This window comes from Pyrgilauda ruficollis, unplaced genomic scaffold, assembly GCF_017590135.1.
Source record: "Pyrgilauda ruficollis isolate IOZ18807 unplaced genomic scaffold, ASM1759013v1 scaffold11, whole genome shotgun sequence".
NCBI classification, from domain to species: domain Eukaryota; kingdom Metazoa; phylum Chordata; class Aves; order Passeriformes; family Passeridae; genus Pyrgilauda; species Pyrgilauda ruficollis.
The window spans coordinates 6,038,729-6,063,469 of NW_024509210.1; the positions used below are offsets into that span (position 1 = coordinate 6,038,729).

Genomic DNA, 24,741 nt, shown 5'->3' on the forward strand with positions numbered 1-24,741 from the left:
GTTCTGAGATAGTTTTATTTTATGGGCAGGTTGAAATCTAGCAACTATTGGGAACAGTAACCTGCTCATTCCATGGAGAAACATGGAGACCCTTTTTTTAGGGATCTTTTTTCTTTTGTTGATTTGTAGGGCACATACTAAGGATAAGGAATAAAGAGATTTCTTTCTCTTTAAAAACAGAGAAAGCTATTCCTCTCTGGAGTCATCCATCAAAGAATAAAGTTTGCCTTCTGTAAATATTCTATGTGTTTCTGTTCCTTTGGGAAATGAAACACAAGTAATGATGGTGGGGCATTCCCAGTTATTAATTACAGGCTTGTTGAGCAGATAGAATTAATGGGTAAATTTAACTCTTCCACACATTTGTGCACTTTGTTGTGACACTGATTAAAACTTGTAGTTGCCCAATAAAATTTAGTATTAGACGTACTATTTAGAAAGGTGAATCGGTCTCTTGTTAGTAAGTTGATTAACCATTGACACTAGGGAACACTTGCCAGTATATAAGGTAGATTTATGGTTCAAAACAGTTATGATATGCTAGATTCTTTTATGCAATTTAAAAGGCTGTGAGAGAGAATTTGTGGAGAAACAGAAGGGGAGAGAAACAGAAATTTGAAGTACTTTGTCCTTTCACTAGAATGAAAAAGCTTATTACCATATAGTCTTGCAAAAAACAACGGTAAGATTAATTTTTATCAAATATTGAGTACATTCTAAAGGAAAAACTTTCAAGATTTTTTTTAAACTTAAAATGAGGCAATTTCAATGAGAGTTTTATGTGGAAAGAAAGTGGGATGTTTTTCTGTAAAATTGTGGAAAGTAAGGAAAGGGAAAAATGGGAAAATAGCATATGGGACAGCTTACCAAAATCATTAGTGCAGATGTGAAAATAAGATGCTATTAATTGACAGTGAATACAGGAGACTTGTGGCCTCAAAGCTGGAAGCACCTGTGTGCAGCTGTGAAGTTTTGTTCCCTTTGAAAGTGACAGTGTTGTAACTTGTGTTTTGGCTCAAGGGGTTATAAAGTCTTCACTGAAAAGTCAGCCATTTGCCATCAACTGAAAATCCATTGGCAGCTGCTACAGTTTTTCTATTTATATGATATTCATAGTATTGATCAATCTAGCCTGTTTCACTGTATAACATCTCCAGAGGTGCAATAAGACAAATGCCAAGGAAAAAGGAGGAAAGGAAGGAAGACAAAAATTCAGAAACCAAGTTGCTATTTTCACTCTCTTATAAAACAGTACTTGATGTTAGAGATGTGAAAATAAATCTTGAGAAAGAAGAAATTCACCATGGGTCTTTTTAATTGTCCTCAGTAGTTTCTGACACAGTCAGCCTTACTTCTTCAGACAGAAGGGTATGAACATTACACAACTGTTTGCTCAGGAAGCAAGTTGTTTTATTTTGCCAGCAGTTCAGTTCTAGAAAAACAGTTTGTAGACCTGATTTGGTATCTGCATTTAGTCTAGGCAATGAGAAAGGAGAATGGTGAATGCAATGTGAACAGAGAATTTCTCTGAAATAGAGCCATTCATTTCTGGTCTTTATTCTCATGTAGGACTCTCTCGGATTTTGAAAGCCCGCTCGGAAATGACCCAGAACAGGCTCGTTGACTGGGCCCTAGCAGAGTACATGGCTTTTGGCTCTGTTCTCAAAGAAGGGATCCATGTCCGACTAAGTGGGCAGGATGTGGAGAGAGGTACTTTCAGGTCAGTACTGAGATAACTGTTAAATGATGCTAAAACTGTTGATGTCCCACAGTTAAACAAAAAACAACTTGGCATTTGTTTAAAAAATAAGGTTTTCTGCAGGGAGGGGGAAGTTGGGGCTCTTTCTTCAGCATTAATCTGAATGTTATAGGTTCTTGCAGTCATTAATAATAAAATTTCTTGTGTATGTCTAAGCAGCATTTTAAAGTATAATATTAAATTCAGAACAAACATTTTTAGATGCTTTCTACCTTTTCTTGCTGAAAAGCAGAAATGGTATCTTTCCCTCTGCTTTCTAACAAGAAATATAGTTGTATTCCATCTAATTGCTGGGAAGTAAGAGAGGATACTTGCTGCAGCAGATCCTGAGTCTCTTAAATTCCAGTGGTGGCTGCTTGGGCTTGTGTACCCTATGAACAAACATGTTGCCACTTGGTGAGGCTTTTAAAGTGAAGTAAGGTCCTTTGTACTGAGAATTTTAATGCCTATGGGGCATGTATGAAGGCAGGATCTCATCACTTGGTAAAATATGTACAGTTTGCTGCCTTACCTGATTCTCTGTAGGGTAAAATATTAATGATGTATTTAATTGAAACCTTTGATGTGATGCCAGTTCCTGGGATGAATGCTGCACAGTGCTTCATTGTGAATGCTTGCAGAAGAGAGAATTAAATTTTGGTGCCTGTCTTCTCTGGTATACAATACAGTATAGCATTGGCTAGAATTTGGGAAGCATTGAATATACTGTGTTGCCATAATAAAACAACACAATGGGGTGCTTTCACTATTTTGGAGTTTCTAAAGTGATGTCTAGAAAATAGTTCTTTCTTTCAATATTCCATGTGATGGCTTCTTTTCTTCCTGTTTCAGTTCTCAACTCTATCAATAGATAGAAGCTAGATAAAGCTGCTGACAGAGGCACCAGACCCCTTCTCCTCTTGGAGACAAACTCTTGAGGACAGAGGAAAGGGGGGACAGCCTTGATTCTGTACTGGTTTGATGTCAATAACTCTCACAATTGCACATTTGCAAATTGTATGTCTGTATATTTCTGGCTGGCCATCTATGCTCATCTTATTCACCTTTTGCTAGGGAAACACAAAACTTTGTACTCAAGAAGCTTAACAGCTAGGTCTTCTGTCATTGGCTTAATGACAAAATCAAAATTACAGTGGCAAAAATTATTTCTGCCAAACAGCTGCCTGGTGTGTGAATTTCCCCCTTTGTCTCTACTTCCATCCCTGTGCTGCTTTTCAAAGGTTGAGTCTTTTTCTGGCTTTACATTGTTGAGTTCTAGATAAATTTCAGAGCTCTTTTGCTAGCATTCATTATAGCAAAGGGAAGTGCAAAAAGATTCAGTCTTCAGTGCTGGCAGCTCTACAACACACAGTATTGTTATCAGTACAGTAACTGGCCTGATGGTGGTGGTTGTAAAGCTGGGCATATTGCTGTGATTCCCTCAGTCTGCTCAGAGAGTTAATGGATTGCAGTAATTACTTCAGTCATCTCTGTTTTGGTAGTATTCCTTGGTGGCCTATTCTAATGCTGATTAATGTGTTCTAGAGAACTGTAAATGGTGCACACGAGTGCGAGTGGAAATAGCAGGAAAGAGGATACAACTCCTTCACGTTTCGCTGCTGAAGATTACATTTTTTTCCATTAAAGACAAACAACAGTTATTTCAAGGAAAATATTAGAATTTGTGAGGAAGGCAGAAGGAAATGTTTTTAATAACAATTTTGTTCCTTTGAATTTCTAAAATAATTCTATTTTATATCAACAATTTCCCCATCCTTTTCTCTTTCTCCCAGTTCTACTAGCAATGAGGTATTTTCAGTTTCTGTGAGTGCTTGAGAAGCCTGGATAGTCAGTAAAAGTCCTTACAGTGCAGCAATTGTATTTAGACATGTGATTGTATTTCCCATGGCTTCAACCAGACCAGGGTGTTGTGTGTAGCAAAGATAACCGTGGTGCTTGCTTGCTTTCCAGACCACAATTTTGCTGCTTTAGCTTTGAAAATAGCTCAGTTAAAGCCCAAAATTATTCTTGGCTAATAAATGTCTTTCAACAACTCTTTGCAGCCATCGTCACCATGTGCTTCATGATCAGGAAGTTGACAAGAGAATTTGTGTTCCCATGAATCACCTGTGGGAACAGCAGGCCCCCTACACTGTGTGCAACAGCTCCCTCTCCGAGTACGGGGTCTTAGGTATGTCTCAGGGTGCCTGGGGTTTGCTATGGCTGCTAGACAGGAAGCAGAGCTCAGCAAGGAAAAGCATGTGGGGGGAAAACAGGCTGTGAAATGGTCATGTTTGAAACAGGTATCAGAGCTCTTCCTCTCAGATTCTGACATCCCTTAAACAAGCATCCCCACATTTTACAGTTTTGGGATTCAATTAAAAGCATCCATCTGCTATTGTTGATCTTGGAAGTGCTGGAATGTGCACCTGATGCTTTCTTAAGAGGAACTGACAAGAAAACCAGAGACACTTTGTCATAGAGGTATAAAAAATCCATCCTGGCCTTATCTGAACTGCTGTTCTGAATGTGCTCTTTCAAGAAAACAAATTCTTTTTAGTGATAGCATTAATCATAGTGAATTATTTTACCTTCAGCCACAGAGAATGGATAACTTTACTCTGACATGATGAGGGTGGCAAGAGGAATGTGAAGCATGAAACAAATACATCTAATAATACATCAGAAGCGTTACTGATTCTATGGATAATAAAATATAGTGTGAAGAAAAAACTTGAAACATTGTAGTAGGTAAAGGTGGTAGTTGACAGCTGCTTGTTTCAAAGTTCAGAAATATTTGGTTACTTAGTCATCTTCGCAATGCTACATATTGCCCATTGCTAATAATATTAAAATTAAAGTGGTATAAAACTGTACAGGCTGGAGCACGGCCTGGAGACTAGACTTTTTAGGTATTTTTGTTAGCTCTGTGGTAGAATTGGTGTGAACAGAATCACAATTTTTGTATTGCTAACATGTAAAGGTAAACCCTAATAGAAGAGTGCAAGCAAGGAGTGTATAAACAGGAGAAAAATAATTGGCATAGATAAAATTCAAGACTTAATTTCAGAGAATGATTGTTTCAAATTTCCTATTGTTTCTCACAGTGTGTTCTGGGTTTTCTTAATTTGAGCCTGTTTACAGTGTTGCTGCAAAACTTGTGGGTAAGTGGGTCATAGGTTTCTGGATTTGGTTTTTTTTACATTCCAAAAGAAGTGACAAATGTCTGGATATGGTTGAAATCTGGTTTTGTTTCAAAAATAACACCTCAATAGGAAGCCTAGTGTTGATATGGCGTGAAGGCAATTCTGTCTGTCACAATTCCATTCTTTAAAATGGAATTAACCAAGTGGGCTTTCTTTCTTTCACTTTCTTGATCTCATCCTGCTCAACATTTCCCTTCCACCTTACCCAGCAAAAGATGGGTGAAAGTTGAATTAATAAAATTCATTGAATACAAGCAATAGGGTAAAATAGGTTTTGTTTGTATGGTGAAAACAAGAATACCATTTCTGTGCACTTCTGCTTCAGCAGATGGGATGACAGGTTCTCCAAAACTAATATTTACTTTTAATAACTTCTAATTTTCAAGAATTTTAAATCCCTTCCATCCAAGATGCTTCCTAACAGTAAAGGAGATTAAATTGGTACAAATAGTTGGTAAGTGATGTGGCTTTTTGTGTGTTTGTTGGGTTGGGTTTTTTTAAACTAAAAATGCCATGTTCTGTGTTGAAGTGATTTTATAATGAAGTTTTCTCTCTCTTGCTGGCATTTATTTAGTGACCATTTCCAACATGTTTACTCTTGTGTATTGCCTCCATAGAGAGACAGTTTTGGGATAAGCAGCAGTGTGTGAACATGTCTCTTCCAGTTAAAGGCTCTGAGTCAAAGAAGAGCTATCAGAATTTATATTTATTTGGCTGGTAACTTCACTGGTAACTGGGTCTCCTTTTTAATACATGCAAGAACAAGTGAAGGCTTGCAGTTCATGGAACTGGTTCTTCAGGAGAACCAAAACCCCTGAACACTTTATTTTCTCTAACTGCTGTTTCTACTATCTAATTTTGTTAAAAGAAGCAGTTTAGAATTAGTGCACTGAAGTGTTTGGTGGCTGTAGGGAGAGTTGTGAGATAATATAAAGGGAAGAAAATGGTGAAAAAGTGTTAGGAATTTATTTATGACTGTGTTAACATGCAGCATCTCAGAAGCATTTTAGGAATTTACTTAATATCTGTGAGGGAGAGCTAAGTAAAAATGGATTAAACAGCCCAGCATGATATAACTACAGATTATTTCCTTGGCAGGTATATAAGCCAAGAGCTGGTGTCTGTTCAGAGCTGTGAGGTTTGCACAAAGTTATAGTCAAGGTATTTAGGAACACCTGGGGAACCACTGCTCCATTAAAATGACAGCAAGATTGATTTCACTTAGAAAGAAAACAAAGTCAGTCTTGTTCAGTTGTAGCTCTGACAACTGCTTATGTTTTGCCTACAGGAAGCTCTGGAGTGGGTGTAACCTGGGCATTAAATCAGAGTACTTAACAAACTCTCATAATTTAGAGTATTTAACAATCTCTGATAATTTTGTTTGACATCCGAAGTCTACTATTTTTAGTTATACCCAATTATAATAAATTTAGTTGTGCATCCACTTGCCTTGCTATAATTTTTCCCTTGTACTGAAACTGAATATCTGGAAGTGTAAGTGATGGCCGTGAGAAGTCATTTAAGCAAAAGATGTTTGTCTGAACTTATTTGTTGATTAGGATAGAGGAGAAAAACAAAAGTAACTTACAGATGCTCCATTCTAGCTCTTCAGCATTTTTGAAATACGTGAAAGTATTTCCTGTCTTTCTTTACGGCCCTCAGAATGACTTGTGTAGTGCTGAACCTCTATCCAAGAGGTGAGGTTCTTTGTCAGATTCAGTACTGCCTTTGAGAGATCTTGGGTTGGGGCATTCCATACTGGGAGCTTTCAAGGAAAATCAGGCAAGATAGACTTGGAACTAGTGTGTAGTTCAGGAAATTTGTGAACCATGGGACTTGGAGTATATTTTTTTCAAGGGAAAAAGTCAAGTTTTAAGCAAAAGATGAAAGGAAGAAGACAGGTATTAAGGTAAAATTATGACAGACTGTAGCAAACAATGACATCTGTATGGAGTTCTCAGAAGGCATCAGTCTCCCTCTTTAACAGTCAGCTACCAGATGGGTACTAACTTCACCTTAACCTGAGCTGTGTTTGGGTTTGTGAAAGGATGCATATCCCTCTGTAGTCCATGTGCTTAGAATTTTTGTTAAAGATAGGTTCAAAGATAGATTTTTGCTTTCTTCATTCTGACATAGAATCCTTGTACTGATAATCCCTTTTAACCATTAGTTAACATCCATGCCTTAAGTCACTTTAAAATCATATTGAATTAAGTTATGGCTGTAGCCTTACTTACATTAATTGAAAAACAGCTATTCTTATGACAATCATGAAAATGCTGTAGGGAAAAACACAGCACAGTATGCTGTGTAAGCTGCCAATTTGGTTGACAACACTTCTTTCTGTGCCAGAGTGGCAGAAGAACAGTGAGGGAGCACAGCAGGCACTGGACTAATAGAAACAAGCACTTCTGCTAGGTCTGTCATCTAGGGACCTTAATGAACTTCAGCAACTGAAACATTAACTTTGCAGCCTTAATCAAGTGCTGTGTATTTTCCTTCCCTCTGTCTCCTCAGTGTAGAAATTTACCAAACTGCTGTGCTGGTTCCTGGTTCCCTGTGCCCTGAGCAGCTGCCTGCTGTTTGGAGTTGGCTGGTTGCTCTCCAACACCCTTTGGGTGTGCAGATTCCTTACCTGACATTCTTTCAAAGTTGTTTTGCTGCCTGGTTGCCTTGGATTTCCTCACAGCTTCAACCTATTCTGTTTTTAGCTCTGTAAGAGTTAATCCTTTAAACTTTAAACCCACCATATTGGAGAGGATTTAGAAGAAATGTTCCATTTTTGTTTCTGCAGATGCAAACAATAAAGTTTGCAAGGTCTCTGCTGTAGTTTTTATTTGATTTTTTGGGTTTTTTTGGTTTTTTTTTTTTTTGGTTTTTTTTTGGTCTGAGGTTGAGCCCTCATGAGGGGCCTGAGTAGGAACCTGCTCCTCTGCAGTTCCATCTCTAGATGTCCCATCTCTAGAACAGTGGAGACTTTCTACTTCAGGTCATGTTCCTGATCTTGACTCTAGTGCCCGAACAATTCCCTTTGAAGAGAACACCCCACCATCTCCTGCATCTCCTGGGCTGTTTACCTTGCATCTGTCTAGATCTCTCTCCACCAGCACTTTTTTTTTTAATTTAGCAGTTCAGCTCTCATTCTTTAAGGGATTTTCTCCCCGTGAAGGTAGTAGTACTAATTCTTCACAGACTGCTTAGTCTGTCGAGAGTTAAAGGTATTCCACTGCTACAATCACAATTGGAATAGTTTTAATTTAGTAACTCTCATTGCCATTTCCCTGATGGAAAATTGAGTTCTGGTATATCAAAGATGCTTGTACCACAGACACATATGCCATGAAATAGTAGTCTCAGCAACATTTTTCTCAAAATACTAATCAGAATGTATAGATTACATTGGGATATATTTTCCTAGACATTTTTATAGCTGTCAGAAAGCTTGCAAATGGTATCTGTGTTAAGATCACATTTTTCAATACAGCTTCACCTAGAACATTTTTAACCTGTAGAGGTTAGTATGAAGTTGTCAACAAGATAGGAAATGAGAAATTATACTCCTTTTTCCATGTGAATTTTAGGGGTGATCTTTCATACATGAAGTAGAATTATGTGTGTGCTGTTACCAAATTTTAAGTATGCACTGAGCTCCATACTCTGAAAAGCACTGTTTGATTATTGATAACTCTTGAGTGGTCAAGATCTCAGTTTGTTCTTCTCTAAAAGCTAGATTTTACCCTTACAGAGAGCAGGCATATGCACAAATAAGTCTTGAACATATTGCATATTTTCTCAACCATGTCACCCCATCAGTGGAAATGGTCTCTTAATGCTTGTGTAAAATTAGAATGGGATTCAAGCCTATCTAGGGAAATCTATTTTTCAGATACCTTTGGGAATATGATTGAAGGAGTTGTGTAAATTTTTCCCTTGTTTTCATTGTGTTAAGAACCATGGAATTACACAAATAGGAGGCCAGAGATGAAGGAAAGGCTGCTCAGGCAGTCAGGCCGAAGGCAAGGCCAGAAGAAGTCATTCTCTTTGGTAATGACCTGTCATGGGCACTCACAGACAAAGGGCTGTCTGTCTGACTTTGCAGTCTTTTTTTTGGCCTCCAATGTATCAGTTGCCTTTTAGTGGGACTGTGAGCATCTGCTGGAGACATGGATGGACTGTTCAGAGATCAGTAGTCCAAAAGCCAAGTGACTCAAAGATTTCATGCCATAGGGATGGTAAATGGAAAACTGGGTTGGAATTACCAAGGAGTAGACTATGAAGACCCAAATGTTAGTTGATCTGCTAGGGTAAGCTTCAATGAGAGTACTCCCATATTGGAGTTCTGTATTTGAAACCAGATCATTATATTCTGTGTAAAGCTTCAACATGAAATGTATCTATCAATTGAATATTTATTCTCTGTGTGTATTGAATCAGTTGTGCCTCAGTCAGAACCTCTACACCCAAAGCACTGCTATATAGCTCTGCTTTATACTGAGAGCTTTAACCTTTTTGGTTATAATCACTCCAAACTATAGGTGAAGAATCTGAGTACAGGTATTCATTCAGCACTCCAGGCTCTGCTATATCAAGGAGTCAAAGGAAAATAGGAAAAAAAATATTTTAACACTGAAGCAGAAAAAGGGCCTTAGCCCTACCTAAGAAAGGATTTTTATCCAAGTCCCAGATGTGTTTGCCATGCAGCTGTTATATTCAATTTTTTTGGGAAGATCTGAAGACTAGGACCATGTCTGTAGACTGAAAAATGATGTCACCTGTAATTATCATCTGCGTCTGAGAGGGGGAAAGAAAGACAGTGTTGTAGAGGGCTGTGGAAATGTTAAAATTAATAAATAACTCTTTAACTGGGCTGTAAATGCATTTTTACAGGAAGAGATAGTAGTGAGCTCTTAGGAAAGGATTATACTAAAGTTGGAGCGGAGGGTGGGAGTTTAGTTTCTTAAAAAAACGTATGATATTGAAGTGTTTGAGGAAAAGCTTGAAGGACTGAAGTCAGGCTTGGAAATAGTACTGTTGAAAACTGCACAATTTATAGTGGGGCTCCAAAAATCCAGTACATGCTCAAATTTTGAATTTTATTTTTAATTTTTAGTGAGGAATTAATAAATTTTTCAGGAAACCTGTTTATTTTCTATTTCTCCTACTTGTTTGCTTGTCAGGTTTTGAGCTTGGCTTCGCTATGGCGAGTCCCAATGCCCTGGTGTGCTGGGAAGCCCAGTTTGGGGACTTTCACAACACGGCTCAGTGTATCATAGACCAGTTCATCAGCTCCGGCCAGGCCAAGTGGGTCCGGCACAACGGGATCGTCCTGCTCCTGCCCCACGGCATGGAAGGAATGGTGAGCGCTGCTGGCTGGCACGTGCCGGAGGGGAGTGCTGGCTGCACTGCCTTCTCTGCAGCTGGAAAAGCCAAGGGTGGCTTGGGGATCCCGGGGGAGGAAGGCACTGTTAAGCATGTGGGGCTGCCTCAGTGTTACGAGAAGATTTCAGATAGAGTGACTGGTGAAAACCCTGAGAAATATTTCAGAGCTCTTAGCTTTGTGTCCTTCTTAGTGGCATGTGCACTTCTCCCATTTTTTTCCTTTTTTTTCCCCTCTCTTTTTTGGTATCTTTCCCTAAGACACTGCCTTCTTTCCCCAGAAAGCTGCATTCTCAGTGTACAATAAGAAAAAAAATCATGTCTTAAGAGTGCTTGCTTGGTTTTATTTTGCATAAAGTATATCTCTGTAAACTCTGCACTAAATTCTCTTGCTATGAAATGATATAAAACAACTTCAAAACTTCTTCAAAAATCATTGACCTTGGTTAATTTTGATATAATAAGAAATCTTCCTCTTTCTAGAAAGGAAAATGTTTCTTCTGGCTGTTGACTGTCTTTTCTTTGGTGGCTAGTAGGAGGAACAAGACAATGTCTTCGAGGGAAAGGGCGTGGGCACACCCTATGTGTAAAGTTACATGAAGTTCATATCAGCAGTGGAATTGTTCTTCAAATATTTTAAATTCTTTTTAAGATTACATGAGCATCATGTCAGGCAAGGTTAATTTTCTCCTTTTCAAATACATTAACCTTCATGAATTGTTGCATGTATGTTTCTAGTTTTCTATTTAAAAAGGCATAGTATGTGCCACAGTGGCAATCTGCATCTGTATAAATGCTTTAGACCTTTTCACTGCAAACTGTGTCATTTCTATTCTCACAAACAATTTAGTTTATTTCCATTCAATTATGATCCTGTCCTAATACACTGGGGTGCATTCATATCTTATGAATGGCTTTCCATATCCATTGTGCTTAAAGAATAACAGGTCTGATGCTGTTCACAAGGGTTTTGATAAATTAATTTTTTTAACTGTATCCTGAGGGGACAACCTGAATGAGCCCTCAGCAGGAGGTGTGGTCCTCTGCAGGGAGGCACTCAGCTTAAGGGGCTGGTTCTCTGCTACTTAGAATACATTTAATCTTTCTTTTCCCATAACCACTTGGCAGAGAAGATTTGCACAAGTCTTCTGAAACATGCTTATTTTGCTACTAGTGTCAGCTGCTTTTGGGATATTTAAGAATCCCACCAGGCTGCTGAAATCTTTTTATCTTCCCAGAGGACCTTTTCATTACCGGAGGACTAGTCTTTCTATAACTACAGTGTTGGGGGCAAGATGATTTGGGGAAGGATTCTTAATGGGATATGGATCCCTTCACCTCTAGGTCATGCATTCACAGGCAAGTTGGCTGTGATTGAAAGAGTCTGCGGCCTAATGGCTCCTTGGGGACTCATCTGAAAGTAGCTAATGGATTCAGTATAGGTCTCACTGGATAGGTGGTCACAGCAGAGATAAACCCTACCCCATCCCACGCAGCAGTTGCTGGCAGTCTGATTGGTGGTGTCAGCACAGAAACCGAAGATGGATGTGAACATTGAGGCTCTGGACTGAGGTTGTTGCTGGGGCAGTGTGTGAGTGATGGGAAAGCCTCACCTGCCTCTCCTGCAATTGTTTGCTGGTAACATCTCTGTTCCCAGTGTACTCTGCAGTGTGCTTGTGAAGCACTGGATTTTGTGCTGAGTGTGCCATGCTTGGTGAAGGATTTGATTTGCAGCAAACAGATGTGAACAGCACAGGTGCTACAATAAACTGGGCTGCTACTGTGCACCACAGTTTTGTGCAGCTTTGCTCCTTGTTCTCAAGTCCTTTCCTGTCTGTCACCAGATTATTTGGCACCTCAAAAGTGGAGGCAGAATTCAAAGGAGCAGTGACACAAGGCACAGTTCTAGGCTGTTTGTGCTATACCTTTGTTGCCAACAGAATGTTTTTTCCTTTGAATTCCTGTAGTCCATGGAGTCATAGAATGGTTTTTGTGGAAAAGACTGTAATGACCATCTAGTTCAAAACTGCTCACTCTGGCAGGGAGCCTTTCACTAGACCAGAGGCTGCTCAAAGCCTCATCCAGGCTGGCCTTGAACACTTCCAGGGACAGAGTATCTACAACTGCTCTGAGCAACCTGTGCCAGTGCCTCACCACCTTCACAGCAAAGATCTTCCTTGTATCAAACCTGTAACTGCTCTCTTGCAGCCTCAAGACATTCCCCTTGTCCTATTGCTACTTGGCCTTGTAAAAAGTAGCTCTCCAGCTTTCTTGCAGGTCCCCTTTAGGTAATGTAAGGTGCTGTAAAATATTTTCCTGGAACCATCTCTTCCCCAGGCTGAACCATCCTGACTCTCGCAGCCTGTCTTCATAGGAGAGGTACTCCAGTCCTCGGATCACCTTTGTGTCCCTCCTATGTATCTGGAATCCTGCACTTGGAATTAGGAAGGATGATGTGTTCAGTGAAGGGGGACTACCAGTTGTCAGAATAATGACTGATTTTGGAGTTAATGAATTAAGATTTTAATAGAAAAAGTTACTATGAGAGATAGCCATATAAAGAAGAAATCTCTCTATGAACATTATTAGCTTAGGAGACATGGAGAGAGTTGAGAGGTGTAATAGTTTATCTTGGGGTTAAAATCCTTAACAGCTGTGTGCAAAATGAAAACCCTTCCTAAGGGCTCCTGTCACTTGAACAAGCCAAGGCTGTCAACAACAGAAATACATAAAAAAGCACATTGCATTCTCACGCTCCTCACAGCTTTCTCTTATCCTTAATAAACAGGGACATGAAAAGGAAAAACAGCAGATTCTGCTACATTCCTTATTCCTTATAATTTCTGTGACCAGCATGCATGTTTTGCTAATATAAAATGAAGCTAACAGCATTTGTGCAATTCCAGTAATTGCCATGGGTACTGCTAGTGAGACAGTGGATGGTAGTGTTCAGTAATGACAGAACATAAAATATCTTCTGAGGAGGCAGAAATTAATCATAGGTTAGTCTGGCAGATAATGCGTGTGTGTATTTTGATCCATTTTAGCTAAAGCATTCATCTCAGTATTTGGTCCTGTACTGAACAGTGAACAATAGTAGGTCAGATTCTGTGCCTGCTTTTGTTGCTAATACAGCAAAAGTAGTCAGCAGTTAACACCGTGTTTGCTCCTGTTGAGCATGCACAAAGAGTGAGTAACTGCAGTACTCTGAGGCACCCAGTATTTCTCTTTCTGACATTCCTCGTGCTCCTGTTTGCTCTGCATTAGCAAGGTGACTGTTGTGCCCACATGGACCCACTGCCTTTCCTCTGGTCTTCATTGTGCAGCTAGTCTGAGGGTAGAAATCACTTGTAGCTGGTAGAAATGTTGGAAATGCATGTGATAATCCAAACTCCTATGAAAACAGAAGATGAGGAATTCTGTCCTGCTGTGTGTCCTCTCTCCCACTGCTGTTGTTGATGCCTTTGGCTGGGGGGCAGGTGTGCAGCTGGTGCAGAGGGGACAGGAGGTACTTATGCAGTGAGTGATCTAGACTGATGTCTAACTGCTCATTTGGCTCTTTAACGTTGTATTAAATTATACCTTTACCAGGGTCCAGAGCATTCATCAGCCAGGCCTGAGAGGTTTCTGCAGATGAGCAATGATGATTCTGATGCCTATCCAGTGAGTAGCTTTGTCCTTTTCTTGCCTTTCACATCCCAGAGATTTTTTGTTAGTAGCATCCTTTTAGCTAGGTATAGCAGGTTAGGATTTAGCTTCAAGTCTTGGTGTAACTTTAACTTGATCCCAGTAAAAGTAATGGAAGCATGTAGCATTGCTGCTCATTACAAAGCTGAGGTCACATACAGTTAATCTCTGGCAGCATGATCTTTTTATGGCTGTTTGTATTGCTGTGTGTACTGCAAATAGATGTCTCTAGCCAATTTCTAAAGGAGGTCAAGTGAGACTACCCTGGCCCTTTGCAGTGGAGCTAAATTGTACTGCTAGGAGCACGAAAATAAGCAACTTCTAATTTTGATTGGGCTAAGACTTTCATAGATTGATAATTCACTTCTACAAATAAAGTACATAGCTCTACAGGATGGGAAAGAGAGTCAAAGCCAACTGTACACTGAAAAAATGAATTATAGTTTAACATTCTTTCAAAGCGGTTCTATTTGGTTTCTTCCATCTGCTGATATCCTAGTCCTCCTCAGTCTTCTTTCCTGGACTTCCCATCTTTTCTGAATTAATGGAACCTTTTCATGTTAATTTGCATAAATTTTTAGGAAGAAGTAGAAACAGAAAAAAATGATTTGTAGGGGTGTTTCCATCGCCCATAAAACAAGCTCAGCTGAGAGCTGCTAAATAAATATTTTGAGGAAGGGAGTTGGTGAGAGTCAGAAATAGGATGGTTTTCAAGCCTTTTATCTGATCTTTTAGACATTTTTCTAATGCCTTTAATGTTTCTCTCAGGAGTTCACTGAGCATTTTGAAGTTTCCCAGCTGTATGAATGCAACTGGATTGTGGTGAATTGTTCAACTCCAGCCAATTACTTTCATGTCCTCCGAAGGCAGATCTTGCTGCCATTCAGAAAGCCGGTAAGGTTACCAGAATGGACTTGATTATTCCAGGTAAATTAGCCATCAAACAAGGAGTGGCCTTTGCATATGACACACTGCTGAAAAGAATGAGGATTTCTGGTGAGAAACCTTAACTGAACACAGGTTGAAGTTGCCAGTTTGATGGAAAGAAGCTCATGTCTGTTTTGTTATGGCTCTAAAACTTGATTTTCAGCTTGGCTTCCAATGTGGCTATGCAGATCTTCAGATGAGCTTGTCAAGATATTAGTGATGTAGCTTACAGGTTGCAGAACTATCATCTGCATGTCTAATTGCTGGAACTTCAAAGACCCATGATACAACTGTTGAATGTTTTACTGGTTCATAGCCTGTGATTTGATTTTGTTGTCAAAAAAAAAGCATAAGCAGTGAGTTTTGAGAACCTGTAAAAGGAGTAGGCTACCAAATCTTCTGAATATTTTTGAAACTTTCATGTCTTTCAAAACAGGAAAAAAATAATTTACTGTGTTTGCTATTCATACTAATTTATTCTATAGCATATTCACTTTGTGGGTTTTGTGTGCACAGTGTTACAAATGTTGCATGTGTAATGGAGATAAAGCAGCTCCTGACACTTGGAAAAATTTCTGTCTTACAGCTGATTGTTTTGACACCCAAGTCACTGCTGAGGCATCCAGAAGCTAAATCCAGTTTTGATGAAATGGTGTCTGGTAGGTCACCTCAAAGTACTGTGGGGAAATAATTAGCTATACCAAGTTGCATGTCAGACTGTGAAGAACAGAATCTGCTCTGCAGAGTTTATCTTTCGGCATAATTTCTGTGGAGCTGCCATAGTGAGAGCTGGCAGGGACTTCTGCTGAAAAATTTGCTTTCACATATAGATTCTTAGTTTTAACAGGTTTATCTTGTAACCAGCCCTTAATGGAACGTGCATTCCCATCTCTGCAGGGAGTTTCCCCTCAAGAGGCTACTGTGTCCCTCTGCTCTTTTTGTCTTCACATATAAATGTAGTTGTTCTTTGTACAGCCCATGCCTCCTGCCCCATGACTGAGGGATAGGTTGTCATTACACTGGGCCCATTTGGAAGAATAGTGTGCCCAGTTCTTGTTACAATGCTCTGTTTGGGGCTGCTGTGTCACACCAGTCATCTAAAGTGAGATCAGTGAGTTCAGAGCTGTTGTTGGCATGCCATCAGCACCAAAAGATACACAGTGGCTGCAAGGGGAATACCAAACACTGCAGTGGTTTTGTCCTGACTTGCACTGGTTAGACTGTGTTGGAGTGGCATCAGGAAATGCAGTGGCATGTAATGAGTGAGGGATTAAAGTGACTGTTCAGAGTGAGAATGTGGGCATAGATGTGCTAGTCTATCTCCAGTTCCAGTGAGGGTCTTGACTGCTGTCAGAAGAGAGCAACTGCTCAGTTTTTTCAAAGCAACTTACCATATTTAAGCACACTTATATAGTGTATTATCTTATTTTTGTAAGTGTGTAAAATTTTCTTCTCAAGCAAAGGCATTTGCTGTTTTTATTACTGTTTAAAAGCTCTGTAGAATGGGTCAGATTAGAAATTCTGTAGGCTTTGGGATTTGTCACTTTGTCTTGGGAGTCCCCTCTACTTCAGGCTAACCTCAGTAGTGGCCAAACTCCAAATTAACATTGAATTTTGGCATACTTTCATGTTTCTGCTGAAGAGGACAGCACCTAATAAAGCGTTTCTGACTCTCAGCTAACCCTTTTTGTCCTGCTTTAAATAGAAAGCTGAGAGAGAGGAAGATTAACTCCAGCTGACCCAATGAAGCACAGATTCAGTCTTTTTTAATGATGAATTCTGCTGTTCAGTGGGACAGGATAATTCTGATATAAATCAGTTCTTCTTTGATATGTTTGTGCTGTTGCTTTTCTTCCCCAAGATAAATGAGTCAAACAGGAGCTTATTCTCCTGGTAAGTGGGTGTGCTGGTTCAGAATAGGAGGTTGAGCTGCTGTCTGCTACCCTGCAGTTGTTTAATGTGGAAATAGTTCTACTCAATCATATATGAGAGCAAAGAAAAGGATCTTTTAGACCATCAAGTCCCTCTTCCAGTATCCCAAGCACATGATACTTCTGGGAGGTGGTAGCAGTGAAGATATGCATCTGAAATTGTAGATGCATTTTAACATATGGCTAAGTTCTGTGCTAATTCTTGCTTTGGTTATTGCTGTTTTAGGTCTCAAACAGAAGTTTAAATCAAATATACAGCAGTAATATGTGTGCTTGGGTAAATATTTCTGGAGTTGCCAGATTTAGTTGCATTATGGATATGTACTTTATTTTTATAGAATATTCTGAAATTTGCAAAGTTGTATTAATGTTGCATGGTTGAGATAATCTTGGAAAGAAGAAAGAGTATTTCAGGTGATTCTCTGAAAAAAAAAAACCCCAAATTGGAAGCAAAGTTGAGCTGCCCAATCAATTTAAAAGTAAAGATGTAATACACAGCACAAAGCTGAAAAACAGTCTACTGTTGATGTGATTCTGTCTATTAAGTGTGATGAAAGACTGGATTCTAGGAAATCTTCTATCTTCTTGAAACAGAACTGCTGAAAGTCACTTTAGCCAAGTCACCAGTGTGAAAAGTAGGACCAAAGAGGCAGGAGAGCCCTTCAATCACTGCAACCTGCTGCTTGCCCAGTAAAAGACTAAAGGACTGTTTCTTGGGCTGCTGTATTGAAATGTCAGGTCCACTGAGGGCACTTTTTCTAATTTGTGCTCCAACTAGGTACCACTTTCCAACGTGTGATTCCTGAGAATGGGCCAGCAGCTCAGGCACCACATGAGGTCAAGCGAGTGATTTTCTGCACAGGAAAAGTCTACTATGACCTTGTGAAAGAGAGAAAGAACCAAGACCTGGAGAAAGAAGTGGCTATAACCAGACTTGAACAGGTGAGCTCCCTGATCCTCAGAAGACTGGGTGATGGAGTTTCTGTTCATTTAAGCAGACCCCTCCTAGAATGGATGGTGATAGCATTTTTCTAGCACTTAGCATCTTACAAGACATATTCTAATCCTTTGTGGACTTGTGAAGAAGGAACACATCAATAGCATACTGGACAATGAGATCCAGAAAACTTGATCACTTTGTTATGTTGTTCTGGAAAAGTTAAGTTAAAATATGATAGCACCTTAATTTTTATATGCAGTCTACTAGGTTTAAATGTTGTGAATAGTGCACTTTGAAGCTATATTGTCATTCACTGATTAAAGATATGCTACAGGTATTTCACTAAAAAAGCTGTAGGAGTGCAGGTGGTCTGGACTAGACCTACTTCTGTTCCTACTAATACAACTATAAAATACTTGTGTATTCTTTTCTGAGCATTAAATCAATTAGAGAAACATGAGTCACACTCTCCGTGGAAAAGTCATGACTCACCATGGGCTAATACCACATAAGAGAAAGCCTTGACAATTATTACCCTCCTTTTCCAGATCTCACCATTCCCCTTTGACTTGCTGAAAGAAGAACTTGATAAGTATCCAACTGCTGATCTAGTCTGGTGTCAGGAGGAGCACAAAAACAGTGGATATTACGATTATGTCAGACCTCGTTTCCGCACTATTGTGAACCGCACTCGACCCATCTGGTATGAGACTTTAAACAACTGCTCTGTCTCCTGGGCTGATGTTTGCTTTTAAATTTGGTTGGGGTTGTTTATGGGTATGTATGGGTAAGTCAAGTTCTTCACAAATCAAAACCTCTGAGTCTGGGTTCTTGGGTGAAGGAGGGAAAAATCTAGACTACTATTTCTCAAATATAAGATGCACTTATTGCTCCTCCTTGTAGATCTAAAAGAAGATCAGTAGCAACTAGGTCTGTATTTATTGCTACTTAGCCCAGCACTTAGCTCTCTTTTTTTGAAGATTCTGTCATTTTAAGAATTTCATTCCAGATGTTAGGTTTCTGCAGGAAACAGCTGTTGTAAGAGCTCAGTCCAGGCATTTATTTTAGATGATTGACTCTCAGATCTGCCTGTGTCAAAGGAATGAGAGTCTTCATTGCCAAAAGCAAGTTACCTAATTATGAGACAGTGTACCTGGCTGTCCTGGGAGGGATGGGAAGAAGACACAGCTTAACAATGATGGGAGGAAAGAGAGGGAAGCTGACCAGAAGGTATAACTTCGTACAACTTAGATTGATTTTTATTTTAAAAAGATTGATGACTAAATATCCAAACCTGCCAAGCTGACTTGAATGCATTTATCACCATGTTCTCATGCTTGTTATTGTCAAAATATTATCAAAATTCTCACCTCATTGTCTGCCCAATTCTTTTTGTCGTGAAGGTATGTTGGCCGAGAGCCTGCTGCTGCTGCTGCCACAGGCAACAAGAACACACATCTGGTGTCACTCAGAAGGTTCTTGGATACAGCTTTCAACCTGGAGGCCTTTGAGGGAAAGACATTCTAACTGCAGGGCCCCCACCTGTCTCTGACTGGTAGTCCCTCAAAACACTGCATCCAAAAGGAAAGTGGGGAGAATTCTGGAAATTATGTATTTTTGCTTTACCAAATAAAAGGATCCAGCAGCTGACTTCATTATTCTGTACCTTGCTGCCCAGTTTGTAAGGAAAAAACAATTCCAGCTTACCTTCCACCATTTTTTGTCACTTGTCTATTTAAATTGGGACCTCTTTGACACAAGAAGCTTCTCCTATCCCAGGATGCAATGTGTGTTTGGTGAGGCTCATATCTCAGTCTGTGGGCACTGTCTAATTACTGTAAGTAAGTAGAGCAGGCATGGACAGCAGCATAGTTATGCACACAAGAGTCATTACCACCAGGAAAAGAAATTACTTATTTCTGTCTATATATTAGAGAAGAGTAATGAAACTGAAAAGCAGAGTTGGTAGATGACTTTGGTGGAGAAATGTACCAGCTGTGTTTGTTGGAAGGAGATGGTGAGGTAACCTGGAGATGTGAGGAGGAGGCTGGAAACAGGCAGTCACTTTACAAAGTTGTTCAACTGGGGATAACAGAAAGTAGCATAAACCCCTTAGATATGAGGTCAAGAAGGGCAGAAGTAAAAGGGACCAAGACAAGGTTGTTTGGGGATACTTGAAGAGGGAAGAAGTGTACATGAGACCACAGCTGACAGAGCAGTGGGTGATCACCAGGAGAATTTGGCATCAAAGTACTTCAAAAGTAAGAGGTACTCCTGCTCCCTGGGCTGTCTGCTTTGATGCTGTGTGGTATTAGGGAACTGTGGGGTCCTGTAAACATCCTTGTTTTGGATGAACAGTCTTTCCCTCACCATATTACTAAGATATGCTTTTCCTTGACCACTACAAGATGGTGTTTGGATGCGAAATCTCTGTTTTTGTAACAAGCAGTTGGTTTTCTGCTTTGTCCAGTGCTATTCTCTACCTCACATCTCCTTGCTGATATTAATTCAGCTCTGAAGTAGCTATTTCTGATTTATTCACCCTTTTTTTAGAGTAAGGTGGGCAAGCAGCAGCTGCTGATTTACCAAAGGCACGTGCTGTGGTTTTGCACAAGTAGTGATTGATTTTTTTTGGTCCCTTACATTTATCTGTCAATTAGGATCTCAATTGCCATGTACTTTTAGTATGGACATAAAAGTGAACAACCTCAAGAGCTGGTCTGTGTCAGAGGGCTGATGTTTCTCTTGCTGGGAAGTAGTGCTTGGTTTCTGGGGAGGCACTGCATGGCAGGGTGGTCTGAGAACCATTGCTTGTGCTTCCTCCATAGTGCTAGAAGGCAGGTGAGCCCAGCTTTCCTCTCCCCTCTTGATGTAAGAACTGGTATTGTGAGAAGTCCTGTTCCCTCTGCCCCAGGAGAGCTTGGCTCTGAGTGGACCTTGTGACTGCAGGTTTCTGCAGCACTAACCTGTGTTGTGGCAGGAGGCTTTTTGCCCTCTTTGTACTGGCTGGCAGAGGGAATGGTGAGGTGAGCAATAGTGGGGTGCAGAGGGATGGCCATGCCTGTGCTGGGCTGGGAGCTGGAAGCAGCTGCACACAGGCCCTGTGCCCCAGCAGTGCCCTGAGGGTCAGACTGGATGTCCTGAGCAGCTACCTGGAGACAGTGACTGGAAAACACAGAGATGAGGCTTCAGCCCATCTCCACCTCCCTGTGCTGAGCGTGCTACTTGGACATGCTTTTGCTCTGGGAGTATGTTTTGCCCTGCTGCTGCTGTATGGACTGTGACATAACGAAGCATATCAGTTTATGTCTGATTCAAAGAGTCGGGTGATGCTGGAAAGCTTCTTGTCTCATCAAAATAAAAAGCTGTAATTAAAAACTTTAGCTATGATCAGGTACTACATACCCAAGCAGGTTTCCAAAAAGGCCTGTGTGCCTTGTATTGTCCTTTCATTTGGCTTGGATACACCGTGATGGTGAAGAAACAATCCTTCTGTCAGAGCAAAGAATTGATGTGGAAAGGTACTTACCATGGAATCCAGAACTGAACTTAGTCTAATGTTTGTGAAACTCTGTAGCATCCTTTAAAATCAGGCTGGTTGCCCTGGGCTTTTTCTCTCACTGAAGCATTTAAGCTAATTCAGTCTTTGAAAACCTAATGAACTTGGAAAGTACTGCAGTTGACAGCCACAAATGTTGTTTCCTATCCCTTTCTATAGCTCAAACCATTAAGCTGATAGACAGTAACCATCACCCAAAGTATTTTAATGCTTTCATGAATGCTTGTTTCTGTAGCAAGAATTGAGTGCAGCTAAATATTCTGGCTCTGTTTATTGTATTCTCAGTTTGCATAAAACAGTCAGCGCTGCATGAAATATGATAAATGCACTTTTGCCACAGTATATGCAGAGGTAAAAAACAAAATTAACATAGAAATATAAATGGTAAATAGATTTTCACTCTCATTTTGTATCATAGATTGTGGCATAATACTTGCATAAAAATTCCATCAAAGATGCAAAAAAACTCATTAAAATAAAAGTATATAAGAAGAAAATTCTCTGTTATGGCTGTTCTTTTTGACAATTTCTCCTTTGAGTAGGGACATTAACATCCTATTTGTAAAAGTGTTAGGACAGCTCATTTTTCTGTTTCCTATTTGTTTCCTCAGTGTTGGGTTATTTAAACATAAAAGCGGTGAGGTAGACAGCATTTGGACTAGCAAAAGAAAATGATTCAAAACCATTGAGTGAAAATTGACAATAACATTGAGGTTATATTAGAACATTTTATCATTTGGTAATTATTTGAAATAACATATTAATGCATTTTTATTTCAAGAAGAGTTTTTAAAATACTGGAATTAATATCCCTTATTTCTCAACATTGTAAATAATTTCTCTAAACATGTTGTGTCTTCAGCTTTGAGACGGTATATGAATAAAAGATTCATCTTTGTATAATGTTTGACAAGGACTGAAGTATTATATAGATTTCTTGTGAAAAAAGTTGGCATGGAAATTCAAATGACAGCTTTGCAATTTGGAAGAAACAGCAAATGTGAGAGTGAGTTGACTTCCTCTACTTGGGGACACACCATGCTGTGCATGCCCACAGCAGCAAGATTTGCTAAGATAATCAGCTTCTGTCACTTCTGTTCTTCCTTCCTGACAGACAGCAGGAGTGTGCTTGATGGCAACCTTTGCTCTGCCCATGGCACAGTCAGAGTCTGTGCTAGAACAGAGGAGGAACCTGTTCTCCAGAAGAAAACACATTCTGTTTGTTCCAGGAGGTAAAAATTAATGTATGAGACTAGACAAAAGCCAGGAATGTGTGTGCATTGTTTGAACTGAGTAGATGAAAGTGTGTGCCTTGGGAGGTGTTGTCTGTTTCTTTTCTTTAGGTATCCCTTGCTAGAATCTCTGGCTGCTGTTCCAAGAGCTCTGGGTAGCTCCTACCTGGGTGCACAACCAGCAGATGTGCTGCCTCTGATAAAGAGCTTGGAATACCCACTGCTGCTAAGAATAACAACAAAATGAAAGCTTGGGAACCTCTATGTTTTCATACATGCAAATATATATATGTGTGTGTGTGTGTGTGTATCTCGTCTTTTAATTGCTGTTGGCATAGATGATGTCCTCTGTGTTTTCACACATGCAAATATATATATATGTGTGTGTGTGTATCTCGTCTTTTAATTGCTGTTGGCATAGATGATGTCAAACATTGTTTAAAACATGAAACAGAGGCACACTCAATACTTACATAAGCCAGAATGGCTGTAAAAGCAGATAGAATAGATTTGTGAGGTTAACAAGTCTGGTCAAAGATGGAAGAAGAGTCCATTGTTGTCTCTTATATAGGTTCAGTGAATTCAGAATGTTTTGATTTTCCAGGCAGCTGCTCGGGTTGGAGCTGGGCCCTGGGATGTGATGAGGGGCGCCAGGGCCGCTGCCAGGCTAACGAGCAGCCCAGTGCAGGTGGGGATGATTAATTATGGCTGATGGGACTGGCCTGTGCGCTGTGGGGCTTAAAGCCCAGGTTGTGGTCGCAGCTGGCCCATCTCTCTCTAATTTGCTGTCCTGCCCTAAATACCTCGAGCATTTTACCTTGTTTTCCCAGAATGGAGGGCTGTGGCTGCGCCCTGTGAGGGCCTTGTGTGGCGTTGCCGCCATTTCCGCAGGAAGAAGTTATGGAGTCACGGTGAGGGGAGCAAGGCCAAGGATGGCTGCTGGGAAAGGCTCAGGAGGGAGAAGTGGCCTCAGGCTCCCAGATATTGGACTTTGTATGGGCAGGTAAGAGACAGGAACTGGGTGGGGACGCGTTGTCCTGCCCCTGGGGTGAAGGGAACACTGAGTTATTGTCAGAGCTGCTGAGGCCTGTCAGGCCTGGGGTAAAGTACAGCGTGGCTCTGGATCTCTGAGGCGAGCCAGTGGGGAATGCTGCCACTTGCAGTGTGAGTGCAGTGAGGCTGGCTTGGGAAAAGTAAGGGGACCTGCCAGTGGTAAAAAAATGCATTTTGTTGTTTTTGCAAAAAAAACGCCAAACACTTAAAAAATTAATTCTCCTTTCCTGGGGAGGACTATAGAATAACCTGGATTTTTCCAGGCTGCAGCCATCATCCCCAGGTGAGACCTGCTGGGATGGAGAGACGCTGAACCTCTACTTCTCCCTCCTTCTGTGTCCTGTGGACAAAGTTGCAGGTCTTGGAGATTTTGTCAGTACCTGTCATACAACCTTTCTGTGCTGATGATCATTTTAGACACCAAAAACCCCCTTGCATATATTGGTAATTTTGCACATATCTTTCTGCCCTTGTTCCTGAATAGTAAAGGTTACTGAGTAGAGTAACTACAATATGGCATTCAGGATTCCTATTAGGTCTGATAAAAAAAAAAAGGTGGTTTTTTTTTTTCTTTGCTCCTTTTGACTGTTGAGTAGTTCTGCAAAGTCCAATTGTGTAGCAAAAGAAATCTTGATTTCATGGTCTCTACTGATCAAACAGACAATTGAAAGTTTTTCTTCATATTTATATAGAACGAGGACAGAGATTAAGTGAGTACATTTTCCTCATCATTGGTGTAAGATATCAAGGAACAGCATGCAGTCTAAAATAGAAATTCAGCATGCTTGCTGGAAGGAAACAGATTAATATTTTTTCTTTTCTAATTTGTGCTTTTTAACATTGAAATCACTTCTGGTTTTAGATACCTCTTAACAGTTACTTCAGGTTTTTTTTAATGCCTTTATTTAAAATGTTGCCTATTATCCAAAAGGAATAAAAGAACAAAAGGAGTAATTATTCACAAAAAATAATATTTTAGAGAATTATTAGCTTTGATTGAAAATGTTTCACGGATTTCCTCAAAGTTTTCAATTATTAATAAGTGCACCAGGCAGTTCCTTTGTGATACTTAAGTGATTCAGTCATTAATGG

General features: G+C 40.0%; 1 protein-coding gene across 2 annotated transcripts in view; it reads left to right on the top strand.

Annotated features, from left to right (window-relative positions):
• OGDHL (oxoglutarate dehydrogenase L) overlaps positions 1 to 20,032 on the top strand; it is a 43,644-nt gene extending 23,612 nt beyond the window's left edge. For both annotated transcript variants that reach the window (XM_041474314.1, XM_041474323.1), the window contains 9 exons: positions 1,570 to 1,720; positions 3,802 to 3,929; positions 10,122 to 10,300; positions 13,912 to 13,983; positions 14,776 to 14,901; positions 15,521 to 15,593; positions 17,644 to 17,807; positions 18,354 to 18,508; positions 19,209 to 20,032. In XM_041474314.1, the coding sequence (XP_041330248.1) occupies positions 1,570 to 1,720; positions 3,802 to 3,929; positions 10,122 to 10,300; positions 13,912 to 13,983; positions 14,776 to 14,901; positions 15,521 to 15,593; positions 17,644 to 17,807; positions 18,354 to 18,508; positions 19,209 to 19,332 (1,172 nt within the window). In that variant the 3' untranslated portion in view covers positions 19,333 to 20,032. The remainder of the gene's footprint in view (positions 1 to 1,569; positions 1,721 to 3,801; positions 3,930 to 10,121; positions 10,301 to 13,911; positions 13,984 to 14,775; positions 14,902 to 15,520; positions 15,594 to 17,643; positions 17,808 to 18,353; positions 18,509 to 19,208) is intronic.
• Positions 20,033 to 24,741: the final 4,709 nt, after the last annotated feature.